The sequence below is a fragment of the Myotis lucifugus genome, unplaced genomic scaffold (genome assembly GCF_000147115.1).
Source record: "Myotis lucifugus unplaced genomic scaffold, Myoluc2.0 scaffold_14, whole genome shotgun sequence".
NCBI classification, from domain to species: domain Eukaryota; kingdom Metazoa; phylum Chordata; class Mammalia; order Chiroptera; family Vespertilionidae; genus Myotis; species Myotis lucifugus.
In genome coordinates, this window is record NW_005871062.1 from 8,475,775 (window position 1) to 8,489,210 (window position 13,436).

General features: G+C 40.2%; 1 protein-coding gene across 1 annotated transcript in view; it reads right to left on the reverse strand.

Annotated features, from left to right (window-relative positions):
• Positions 1 to 1,427: 1,427 nt before the first annotated feature.
• HRG (histidine rich glycoprotein) overlaps positions 1,428 to 13,436 on the reverse strand; it is a 13,177-nt gene continuing 1,168 nt past the window's right edge. The window contains exons 2-7 of the mRNA XM_006084804.3: positions 12,228 to 12,344; positions 7,812 to 7,902; positions 6,520 to 6,686; positions 5,256 to 5,336; positions 3,404 to 3,505; positions 1,428 to 2,269 (exon numbers count right to left, since the gene is read on the reverse strand). Coding sequence (XP_006084866.1) covers positions 1,469 to 2,269; positions 3,404 to 3,505; positions 5,256 to 5,336; positions 6,520 to 6,686; positions 7,812 to 7,902; positions 12,228 to 12,344 — 1,359 coding nt within the window. The 3' untranslated portion in view covers positions 1,428 to 1,468. The remainder of the gene's footprint in view (positions 2,270 to 3,403; positions 3,506 to 5,255; positions 5,337 to 6,519; positions 6,687 to 7,811; positions 7,903 to 12,227; positions 12,345 to 13,436) is intronic.

Sequence of the window (13,436 nt, forward strand, 5' to 3'; positions counted from 1 at the left end):
GTGTTAAGTATAGTCACTATTCTGTAAATTTCACCTTAGTCCTCACTTCTCTTAACACTGGAAGTTTGCATCTTTTGATCACCTTTCTCCAGGTCCTGTTTCTGAGTCTTCACTTGAAGCACCCACTATGATCAGCGTTGGGCTCCTTTCCACTCCTCCTGGACCGTGCACATCAGTCATCTCCCACCCTCAGCTTCTGCATCTTGTGGGTCCCTCTTTCTTCCCAGCCCAATACCTTACCCAAGTCTCTTTCACCCTTAGTTTTTTTTTTCTTTCTCTTCCTTCCCCCATTAGAATCTACCTGCTCCCACCACCAAACACCTGAACTGCTTCAATAAGTCAGATAGAGACAATCCAAAGTTTTATTAGCTCGAGTCTAAATGCTTGAATCTGGTTTGGGAAGAAGGAAAAAGAAAGAAAATTCAAATGTGACAAGAGTCCCCTGGCATCAAAAATGAATAAATAAAACTTTCTGAGAATAGAAAAGCCCCTAACATGGGAGAAGATATGAGAAGAACAAAGGAGTCTGGGGGTCTAGAGGCAGAGGACACCTCTGCCATGCTTTCTAGACATGTAGCCTAAGACAGCAAGATCCCAGAGGGAGATGAATATGGTATTCTTTGCAGTCATGTTCATCAGTAGTTTTAGAGAGACTCCGGCACCCCCAGTTTGGTACAGAAGAAGCAGATACACTAGACCCAAAGAGTGATGTGAACAGGGTAGTAAGCATCCCTTAGTAGAGGGACCTGGTGAACCAGTAATGAAGAATCAGACCATCTCATGCCCACCACCCAAACATCTGGGACTATGTGAGACTCTTAAACTGTGGCATAACTTTGTGTGAAGAGCAGCAGGGTGGGAAACTCTAAGAAGGACTGAGGTTACGTTTTCTATTACCCCAGCAGGATGGCAACTTGAAATATAAATTAATGTTTTGAAATTAAAGTGATATTTCTGGGGCACTTGAATTTATGGTCATGATTCATGCCTATAAACTTCTTCGAAAATTATATCCTGAGCTTTGTTTGCTTTATAATTAAATTTAGAAATTATTTTTCCAAAATAAAGAGGATTTAGAGAACTAGAAATAAGAAGTAGGAGAGAATTTGGATCACTTTTATAAGAACAATCCTTTATATGACAATACATACTTTCTTGGTGTGCCCAGCTACAGCATAAGTACTAAAAGAGGGATGATGCTAGAATTAAAGGAGTTTAGCCCAGAAAGTAAAGAAATTCTGAAGATCAAAAATTTGTCTCGAGTGGTATAGTAGCCAGTGAGAGAATTAACTTTTGACTTGAGACACTGAGATTTTTTCCTCTCCTCTCCATTTTTCTTGTTCTTCTCACGTCATCTCCTTCCCTACCCACATTTTGTCCTATTCTGAATATGAAAGATTACAATAACTTATAATGTTGCACTTATCATTGGTTACATTTTATTTATGGTTATAATTCAGAACATTACTCATTTTTCAAGGATTTCAGATTTCTTTCTGGAAATGTCTCCAAAAAACTTTGAAACATGTGAAAATTCACTGTTGAACATCCCTGGGCATAATTCAGAGGCTGATTGAGGGAAAGGCTGAATTTTTGGCTTTAGAGGATAGTTGTGGTTTGGCAATGAGAAGCTGGGGAAATTGGCTTCAGGAGGAGGAAGAACTTCACCTTTCTTTAGTGGAGGGAGTCGGTAAACATATCCAATTTGTCTCCATTTTAAGGGAAAGTGACCTTTGCCTGGACCTCTTTCTTCTGAGTGCCTATGTGGTGGGCCATGGCCCTGGTGATGGTGATCTTGGGGACCTTGCCTATGGGGTGGTGTGTCACAGGGTCCATGGTCATGAAAACCATGGCCATCAGGATGCTGTCCATGGGGATGGTGTCCGTGGGGATGGTGTCCATGGTGATGATGTCTATGGGGTTGGTGCCCATGAGGATGATGATCATGAGGATGATGTCCATGGGATTGGTGCTCACTGGAACTATGATTATGATGGGGTGCATGTGTGTCATTGATGTGAAAATGGAGGTGATGACATCTTGAAGGAGGCAGTCGTAAAGAAGCTCCTGCTTGAAGTGGTGGTCTCTCTGAGTGATTTTTGTCGTCCATAGGAGGTGGGCATCCAGGTTTATGTGGCTTATGGTGATGGAGGTTATCCCTGGATCTACTGTGTGTAAATGGAGGCTTGCCACCAGTTGAATGCCCATGGCCTCCAGAATGGAGGAGATGGTCCAAATGCGGTTGTACATCACTGATGTTTCTATGTTCCTGGTGAAGGACACAGAAAAGTGAATATCATCATGTAAAAGAAGAAATTAGATGTTTAACTTGATTTAATTCAACTAAATCCATACTTTTGGATTGCAGAAATAAATTTTAAAAGTAGTATATAAAAAAGGGGTTCTCAAATTTTTATCTAGGCAAGTTGGCATTTGAAATACAAGCAAAAATCATCATCTACCTCCATCATTTCACAATAGCAATAATATTTTATAACAACAGTCAGAAAGATAATCTCAGAGTAAAGGATGGTTCTTTTATATGTAATATGTTATACCACAAACAATTTTCTTATTATCTTTATTTTTCTCATTTCCATATAAAGTGATAAAATTGTATTACTGAATGGTACTTATTTATAGATCAACATTTGGAAAAATAGTGCCTTATAATTTAGGCTCTCAACAGAGTTCTGTGACTCTACGTTATAAGCATTTCTTACTCCTAAAAGATGAGCACTTCACCTCTTCACTATCCTCATTCAGATTTAATATTTTTTAAAAAATCTGTGCAGCCTGCCCCCCTTTTTGGTTTGTCACATGGATGTTTGAATTATCTTTTTCTGATACAAAAAATACTGTGAAGAATATTTGTGTGTAGAATAAACGTTTCTACACACTGATATTCTCATAAAATATTGTTTTATATTTTATATATCTTTATATAATAAATTTGACACTAATTCATTCCCCTTAGATTCTGTGCCTAATAATAAAACTAGATTATTAAGTCAGCACTGGAGTCCTTGCTACAAGAATCATTTTCAAATTCAGTAAACGTTTGTTAAATTGGTCATGATTTTACTTTTATGCCAAATCTTACACTTTCCCAATTTTTGGAAAAAGTGTCACACTTTTGGTGTCTTACCAGGAATTGCACTCCTATCCCCAAGGGATATTCTCTACTCCCCCCTCAAACTATCTTCTCTCTCTCTCTCTCTCTCTCTCTCTCTCTCTCTCTCTCTCTCACACACACACACACACACACACACACACACACACACACGCACACACGCACACACGCACATGCGCACACAGAGCCATAAGAACAAAATACACTATGTGTATGAAAACACTACTTAGTCTGGCACTGCTCATGACGAAGGTTGCTTAGGCAACCCACCTTAAGGTCAAAGACTTCACAGTTTGTGTCAACCTCTATTGGGGTTTCCAAGTCAGAGGCTCCTACATCATAGGACAAAACTGATCTGCAGAATCCAAAGACCTATAAATAAGAGAGAAACCTGTTAGTATATGTGTATTTGTGTGTATGTGTGCAGGTGGTGTGAAGATGTCCAGCAAGAGTTGTGAACTTCCAGGCATTCTGGAAAGGAAGGAGAGCTCTAGAAAAATCAAGTTAATATCATCAAATATCTCCACCAGTTATTTAACAATATTTCCTAATCAACATTTTGGGAAAATTACAAGTTCCTAAGATTTTCATTACTGCTGTGGTTCTCTTCCATGACTGGAAACTATCACTGGGTTTCCCCATGTGTGGTAGTTGGGAATATTATGTCATTGATATCTTCATGTTAGACCAACTCTACTGCACTGAAGACCTGAGTTGCCCATGTCTAGAGAAAAAGAAGGGTGGTGTAGATGAGAGATTTGTACAACTTTAACAAAGTACCTTGGAGGAAAGTCTTGGAAAGAAGGGAGCCATTATAAAAACGGGTTTGCACAGACCCTGTCATAGAGACTGTCTTCTGGCCCTACCCTAAGTTCAGAGGCTACACCTGGCTGGCACCCCTCTGCCCCAGAGATCCCTAAACCCAGCTGTCAAAATTACAAGAAGAAAACTCGTTTTTTGAGGAGACTGTTAAGCAGTAAGATTTTGAGTACAACCCTATCCAGTTTAGCTCAGTGGATAGAGCATCGGCCTGCGGACCAAAGGGTCCCAGGTGCAATTCTGGTCTCGAGCACTATCTTGGTTGCAGACTCCTCCCCAGCCCCGAGCCCTGGTAGGGGCTTGTTCAAGAGGCAACCAATCGATGTGTTTCTCTCACATCAATGTCTCTCTCCGTCTTTCTCTCTCTTTCACTCTCCCTAAAAATGAAAGGAAAAATATCCATGAGCAAGGATTAACAAAAAACAACAACAACAAAAAAGGTTTTGAGTATAGGTTTAGAGTCAGAAACCCTATGCTAATCCTGGCTTCATCATGTACTAGTTCTATGAGATTTAGGTAAGTTGCATAAAATTTCTGAAACTCAGTCTTTATTTCTAAAATGAGTACAGTACTATCTACCCTCAGGTTGTGGGAGGGCTTAATTAAATGAGATAATGCTATAAAACATTTAGCATTGAGCTCCTCTTCTCCAGCCTCCATGTTTCTGCACTGAGTTTGTATTCCCCACACCACGATAGTTAAGGGTTTGTTGGGGTCAATGGGATGGTCACAGGAATACAACAAAGCAATACTATATGGAAGTGGTTTGTAAACTATAGGTTGCTATACAAATGCTGCATATCATTCATAACACTTCCTGCAGGCACATGAGTATCAGTTTATACATGAGTACGGGGAAATCCCATTGGACTGAGCATCTTGGTTGTGAACATCAGGCAAGACCCTTACTTTACTGAGTCCATTACCTTCCCATTTGTCAAATATGCTCACTGTGAGGAGTGAATGAGATGAAGTGAATGAAAGGACCCATGAGTATATGTTCTTAATACATTCTAGTTATTAGTTTTAGCTAAGTCTTTAATCTTAATGAGTTAAAAAAAAAACCTCATTGTTAAGTTTAGGTATATATCATGTATATTTTAAAAATAATATTCTCAGTTTTATCGCCATGCCTCAGTTTCCCCATAGGTAAATCTGGAATAAAATGCTATCTAGTCCATAGGGTGGTGGGGGGGGGGGGGTAATAGGCTAACATATGGGTAAAGCCCTTACAAGGGTATCTGGCACATAGTAAGTAGCCTGCAAATGTTACTAGTGTTTCACACTCATCTATTATACTCACATTATAGTGCTTGTGAAAATGGTGACTGGAGCAGTTCCTCACAGAGAAGTCAATATAGTAATTGGTTCTTCTCCCTCCTCTCTAGAACAAATAGGAACAAAGCAGTGTCAGGAACATATTTTTAAAAGCCAGTAGATTCCTACTATCCATAATACTGTAAAGGCGCTATCAGGATTCACCAATATGTGCCATTTTTCTTATTGTCTCTGCCTTTTTAAAATTTATCAAGTGATAAGATGAATATTATTTGATTGAAAAGGCTCAGATAATGCAGACACAATCAAGCATAGTGTGAAAAGTCATTCTTCCTGCATCCCAGCCTCTTCCTCTCAGAGGTACCACCATCATTCATTTGATGTGCTTTTCCTTCTAGTCTTTTTCTAAATATGTTGTGTATATACACATATATCTAATTGTTTAATATAAAGGGGATCATAGTCTAAGTATTGGTCTATAACCACTTTTTTCCCTTGGCAATATATCTTGAAACTCTTCCCAAGGCGTATAGGTCCAAAACATTCTGTTTAGTACGTAATTGCATTGTATTTATCCCATTGCTTTGTGTTTTCAAAATACAAGACAACATAAACTAGCTGTTCTATAAGACTGCTACAGGTGGGAGGCACTTGAGACCCTGGATGGGGAGGCACTTGAGACCCTGGATGGGGAAGGACTATCTGGCTCTAGCCATACCACTGGGTGTGGTGAGGTAGTTGCCAGTTGGGGGTGGTGATCAGGCTGGCAGGGGGGCCAGTAAGGGTGATCAGGCAGGCAGGCAGGCAGGAGAGCAATAAGGAGCCAGCGGTCCTGGATTGTGAGAGGAATGTCTGACTGCCGGTTTAGGATCCTCAGGATCAGGCCTAAACCGGCAATCAGACATCCCCCGAGGGGTCCCGGATTGGAGAGGATGCAGGCTGGGCTGAGGGGTCCCCCTCTGTGCAAAAATTTCGTGTACTGGGCCTCTAGTAGATATACAATACATATTCTTTATCTAATCATCTATTGATAGGCACTTAGATTGCTTCCATATCTTATCTATTGTAAATAATGCTGCAGTAAATTTAAGGATGCATGTATCTTTTTAAATTTGTGTACACTTGAAACTAATATTATATTGAATATTACCTATAAGTTAAAAATTATAATAATAAAAATCATCTGGCCCAAGGAGGCCAGTGGGGAGAGGGTCAATGCAACTGAATTTGTGCCTATGAGATTGGAGCCTGGGCCCTCAGGCTCCAGCTGAACATTAGTGGAAACTCACGCCTCTGCCGACTCTCTCGACTTGGTCCACTCTGAGAGAGGCAAAGTCACCATTCTCCTTTTTGTACATCTCAAGGACTTTGTCTGCTTGTTTTCTGTAGACCTCAGTCTCTTCAAAGAAATCCAAGAGTACGGGGCTGTCTTTAGTATTGGCCAATGCGGAAAAGACTGGAGAAAGAAGATGTGGCTAAATAGCACTGTCAATGCTGTGATGCTGTGACTTAATACATTTATGCATGATGGAAACAATAACAGTACCTCCTGTATTACAGACAAGTGAATTGAGGGTTGGAGAGGCCAAGAAACTTGTTCCAACAAATCAGCTAATCAACAGCAGAGCTAAACTTAAATCCAGATCCTTCTGATGCTCAAGTCTCGGTTGTTACCCTATTCAGATGCCCTAACCCCATCATTCATAAAGTGTGAATATTTCAATAAACTCTTCCTATCTCTGCCAAGGAGGGAGAGCATCATTAAAATGAAGTTTTGCCCAGAGAGAGAAGATACAGCTCAGTCTTCTTTAAGGCAAACTCCTGAAGGAATTGCTGGCTGCTGAATTTTTGTATATTGAATTATGAGGAAATTTTTAATTTTTAAAGGAACTCTGTGATAATTCTCTTGGGGAAAGTACATAATAAGAACATAAACTTTAGATTTAACACTGGTGGGGCAGGTTTAGGTTCACCATATTTGGGGTGTTTTATGAGGCCAAGTAATTTAATCTCTTTGAACATCTTTTAACTCTAAAATAGAAAGTCTCATAATCTTCAGTCTTGTAATGAGATTAAATGAGACTGCTGTGTAAACTGTAGCATTAACACATAAGTTTTAGATGTTGAAGTAAATATATTGCTAAATACTTTGAAAGTGTACTACACAGAGCATCATATCTAATTCTAACAAAGACCCAAAGAGCTAATACTATTATTAGTTTTATTTTACACATTCCTCATGTTAAGTAACTTTCCCTCAAGACCATGCAACTAGTAAATTATGAGATTGGGATTCAAATTCAAGCCAATCTGACTCCAGACAGAGCCTATGTTCTCTATAATGATGCTCTACTGCCTTATGTAGCTTTCTATTTTTTATATATTTAATTTTTTGTAAAGTGTATCAATAGCAGGGGGAAACCCTCTTGTGACTCTTTACAGGAGAGTGAGTAATAAGTCCATGAGCATAGGTAGGGACCATTTTTGATATGTATATCATAGTATTATATGTTAAATACCACTGTATGATTGAATTCTATATCAATCTAGAATTAAGTAGTATTTTAACAGATTATCATACCAGAGCTTGTGGTGCAATTGAAGTCATTCACTCTAAGGTCCTGAAATTCACTCAAACGTGTTGTAGCTATTACCTTACACTGTCCAATCACCTGTAAGAAAGAAAAGTTTATCATTGTGTACTGCTTTCTTCAGATTGAATATGAAGACACAAAAAAAGTGATGCAACGTACGTTGTTATCCTTTAAAATTTATTTGTGCTTTCTCAACAAATCCTCTCTCCTTTTTTTAATAAGTCTTTATTGTTCAGATTATTACAGTTGTTCCTCTTTTTTCTCCCCATAGCTCCCCTCCACCCGGTTCCCACCACACCCCATGCCCTTAACCCCCCCCCCACTTATCCTTATCCATAGGCGTTCGATTTTTGTCCAGTCTCTTCCCGCACCCTCCACATCCACTTCCCCCCAAGAATTGTCAGTCCACTCCCTTTCTATGCCCCGATTCTATTCTATTCACCAGTTTATTCTGTTCATCATAATTTTTATTCACTTGATTTTTAGATTCACTTGTTGATAGATATGTATTTGTTATCACTTTGTTGTTCATAATTTTTATCTTTACCTTTTTCTTCTTCTTTCTATTCTTAAAGATACCCTTCAGCATTTCATATAATACTGGCTTGGCGGTGATGATCTCCTTTAGCTTTTTCTTATCTGTGAAGCTCTTTATCTGACCTTTAATTCTAAATGACAGCTTTGCTGGGTAGAGTAAATCTTGGTTGTAGGTTCTTGCTATTCATCACTTTGAATATTTCTTTCCACTCCCTTCTGGCCTGCATAATTTCTGTTGAGAAATCAGCTGACAATCGTATGGGTACTCCCTTGTAGGTAACTAACTGTTTTTCTCTTGCTGCTTTTAAGATTCTCTCTTTGTCTTTTGCCTTTGGCATTTTAATTATGATGTGTCTTGGTGTGGTCCTCTTTGAATTTCTTTTTTTTTAAATTAAATCTTTATTGTTCAGATTACATTTGTTCCTCTTTTTTCCCCCCCATAACTCCCCTCCTCCCAGTTCCCGCCCCACCCTCCGCCCTCACTCCCCACCCACTGTCCTCATCCATAGGTGCACGATTTTTGTCCAGTCTCTTCCCACATCTCCCACTCCCCTTTCCCCCCCAAGAATAGTCAGTCCATTCCCTTTCTATGTCCCTGATTCATTATAATCACCAGTTCATTCTGTACATCAGATTATTTATTCACTTGATTCTTAGACTCACTTGTTGATAGATGCATGTTTGTTGTTCATAATTTGTATCTTTACCTTTTTCTTCTTCCTCTTCTTAAAGGATACCTTTCAGCATTTCGTATAATACTGGTTTAGTGGTGATGAACTCCTTTAGCTTTTCTTTATCTGTGAAGCTCTTTGTCTGACCTTCAATTCTGAATGATAGCTTGCTGGATAAAGTAATCTTGGTTGTAGGTTCTTGGTATTCATCACTTTGAATATTTCTTGCCATTCTCTTCTGGCCTGCAAAGTTTCTGTTGAGAAATCAGCTGACAGTCGTATGGGTATTCCCTTGTAGGTAATTGAGTCTCTTTCTCTTGCTGCTTTTAAGATTCTCTCTTTGTCTTTTGCTCTTGGCATTTTAATTATGATGTGTCTTGGTGTGGTCCTCTTTGGATTCTTTTTGTTTGGGGTTCTCTGCGCTTCTTGGACCTGTAAGTCCATTTCTTTCACCAGGTAGGGGAAGTTTTCTGTCATTATTTCTTCAAATAGGTTTTCAATATCTTACTCTCACTCTTCTTCTGGCACCCCATAATTCGGATATTGGTATGCTTGAAGTTGTCCAAGAGGCTCCTTACACTATCTTCATATTTTTGTATTCTTTTATCCTTTGGCTTTTTCAGTTGGGTATTTTTTTGCTTCTTCGTATTTCAAATCTTTGACTTGATTCTTGGGATCCTCTAGTCTGCTGTTGGATCTCTGTATATTATTTTTTATTTCATTCAGTGTATGCTTAATTTCTAAGTGGTCCTTTTTCATATCCTTGAGGGTCTCACTAAATTTCTCCAAGGTTTCTAGAAGATTCTTGAGTAACCTTATAACCATGGTTTTGAACTCTGTATCCAGTAGTTTGCTTTCCTCCATTTCTTTCATTTGTGACATGTTTCTTTGTCTCCGCATATTGGCTGCTTCCCTGTGTTAATAGAGTGGCTTTGTGTGCTAGGTGTCCTATAGGGCCCAGTGGCCCAGCCTCCCTAGTCACCTTACGTAGATGCTCTTGGTGCACCCCTTTGTGGGTCATGTGCACAATCTTGTTGTTAAGCCTTGATTGCTGTTGGTATCACTGGGAGGAATTGAACTCCAGACCAATTGCCTGTGAGGACCAGTTGTGTCTACAATAGGAAAACTGCTGTGCTGGAAACACCCTTATGGGGCAGGACTTGCTTCAGTGGGGCTTTGGTGCTCACTGAGTCTGCCCCCTGAGTGTGTCTCTTATGGTTCTGAAGAGTTGTAATCTGGTGTGGTCTCACTCTGACTACTGGATACACTGGCTCTTAGATTTCCAAGCAGTTGCAAAGACAGCCACTGCCTGAGGCCACCCAGCAGGAGCTACAGAGACATCTGCAGATTCCTCCTCTTTGTTTGGGGTTTGGAGGTGCCCAGATGAGGAGCAGCTGTGAAGCAATGCAGGCTGCTGACAAGCCCTAGGCCTTAATTTGGAAGCTCTTGTGTTCTTTGACCCAGCTTCAGTTTATTAGGTTTTAGGTTGCAAAAGGCCAGGCCATTCATATGCAAAATCCTCCGCACACAGCTTTGGTGGGGTTGTAAATTGGGTGGGGCGGGGTCTCAGGGAATCCTGGGGCAGTGCAAACAGCAATGGTTGCTCATCACCCCTGCCCCCGGATAGGTCCCTGGGTCTCTGTGTCCCATGGCCTGGTGCAGGAACAATGAACACTGTGAGCACCTCTGAGAGAAAGCCACCCTCGAGTTCTGGCCCAATGCCAGACAGTCCAGTTTCTCCCTGTATGAGTCTGGGTCTGTAGAGTCTCACCCAGAAATGGAGTTCAGAGCAGTTGGGGACTTGTATCTCCCTCCCCAATTGAAAAAGACCACAGCGTACCCAGTTGCCATCCTGTTTCTCGGCCTCTGTAGCTCTGCTCTTCCGCACCTCTGCACTCCTACCAGTCTAGATGCGCTTTTCTCTTTCCCGCTAGTTGTAGGACTTCCACTCAGCCAGCCTTCCCATGGTTCTGAATGATATCCATTTTGTCTTTTAGTTGTAGTTTTGATGTGGTTGTGCGAGGCAGCAAGTTCAGGTGTTTACCTATGCTGCCATCTTGGTTCCTCCCCAATCTTTCTATTCCTGTAGCACAATCATGGAATGTTATTGCAACTGCTCTTGAAGAATAACAAGGAATGATGCCTTAGTTGCCCAGTAAGGTGGTACTTTGCCCTGAAGAACTGTAGAAGTTAGAAATGTGAGCAGAGGCAGTTGAAAGCAGAGCTTCTAAGCATTGTCATTTTCTAGTTGTGTGGCTTTGAACAAGTTATTTAACGTCTCTAAACCTCAAGTTCCCCCCTGTAAAATGCGGCTAGTAATAACCTCCCTGCAGGGTTGCTGTGAAAATTAGTGACTGGAACCTGGATGATGCTCAATAAAGCCAGTGTGAATCGATGGAGGCTGTCCAGGCAGCGTGGCACGCTGGTGGAAACGCGTCATTCAGGTGCTGAGAGGCACGGCCGCTGCTCATCCCCCTCAACAATTCCTCTTTCAAACCTGTATTTTCTTAATCTATTTCTGTGAGTTAATAACATAGGCACCCAAAACCCTCATGAGAACCACAGATAAACTGTTTAAACAGATCATGGCCATATCTCAAACATTTTCAAGAAGAAATAAATGCTAAAATTTCTAGGTATGTAAGTGTCTTATTTTCTGGAACTAAAATCTTAGATCTGTGCTTTTTCATCTTTGTGTTCTTCTCCTGTGGCAGACAGCCTGGGATCTGATTACCCATGTGCAAAGCAGCACAAGATCCCATTCCTCATGATAATTGCAATTAATCCCTTTTGGCCACTCCTGCTCATGGGACCAGTCTTCATAGGACACAATTACAACTTCATAGGTTCTACACCCATAGACTATCAGGGCCAGATAGGACTTTATAGTTTATCTACTCCAACCTCCTCCTCTTATTTTACAGCTGAGGTACGGACATCTAGCAACATTAGGTGATTTGCACAAGGTTATAGCTGGTCATGATATAACAAGCCCCACTGAGATATCTTGAACTGGGTTTCTAGGTATGGCTCTCAAGAGAATATTACTCAAGGTCGACATAATCTTCATGAGTCAAAAGACAGAAACTGGTCTTCGTCTCCCTCTATTGCTGTGGAATATAGCTACCCTCAGAAAACAGAGTAGACGGAAGTCAAGAATAATAAAATGAGGAGAATGGTATCATGTTTACTTACTATATCAAATAGATATCTAGAAATATTTGGCTCACAGTCATCCCAGTGTTTTCTGGATTGGACTGGACAGTCAGATTCTTTCACATCTAAGACTAGATAATAGACATCTGTGGATTCCTGAAAAATTCCAAAAAAGCAACAGGTGAGTAACACGTGGAAGCCCAGTATGTTTTCATTAGAAACAATCTCTTGATTTCTTAAACAGAATTTCTGTTCCTTCCCAAATAATTGCAGATGTCTACTTTTGTGTCATTTCATCTATTTATTTGAATAAATAGCTTGGAAAAGTTACTTCCAAATGTTATTGTTAATTGGTCATGATGTTGTTTCTGCTTATGAGTTTTAAAAAACAATCACTAAATGGCACCATTTGTTTGGGCAGATATTTTGAAGGTGTAAACCTAGAAATTATAACTGATGACAGCCACATCACGAGCTCCAATCTGTATGCACAATTGTGTCCTCTCACCCAGCTCTTTCCTGAACTTGGACTTCTTGCCTTAATTTCAACTTGCCCAAACCTAAAATCAGCTCTTCTTTTAAAAACCAGCTACCTCTCTCAATTTATCTTGCCTTTTGTCAATGACACCATTAATTATTTCTTGCCTTAGTCGTTGGCTTAAAAAAAATGTGACATTTGCTTTGATTTCTTCCTTTGCTTTTGCTATACAATCACCAGGCCTTGAATGATGTTTCTTTAAAATATCTCATGTCTTTTTTTTCATTCTCATTGCCATAAATTCCACCACCTTGGTCTGTCTTCATTTCCTCAATTCTGAAAACGTAATATAGCTTTCTAGTTCAAGCCCATGTCACTTGCATCCATCTCTCCAAGTACACTGTGCTCCCTGCCTCCACTCAGAGGTAGCCCTGGGCCAATTCATCCTGTGTCCTATAATGTGGCAGAGATTCTGGACTGGGACTAGTAGTCACTAAGTTGCTAGTTGAATCCCGAGTCCCTGCACTCATTCTCTGCACCATGTAGAGCCTCCACATCTAATATTTTAAGAAGCATCAAGTTATCTGTTTGTCCTCTGTGATGCTCTATTGTCTGACCTCCCTGATTTTAGTGGTTCCTCCAAAGGGCAGGTTATTTTGGGGAGTGGTGAAGAGAGGCCTCCCTCCTTAATCTCTATCAAGCCCTCAAATCTATTCAAAGTAAGTATATAATCTATGTCAGTAATTTTCAATATTTTCATCTCATGGCAC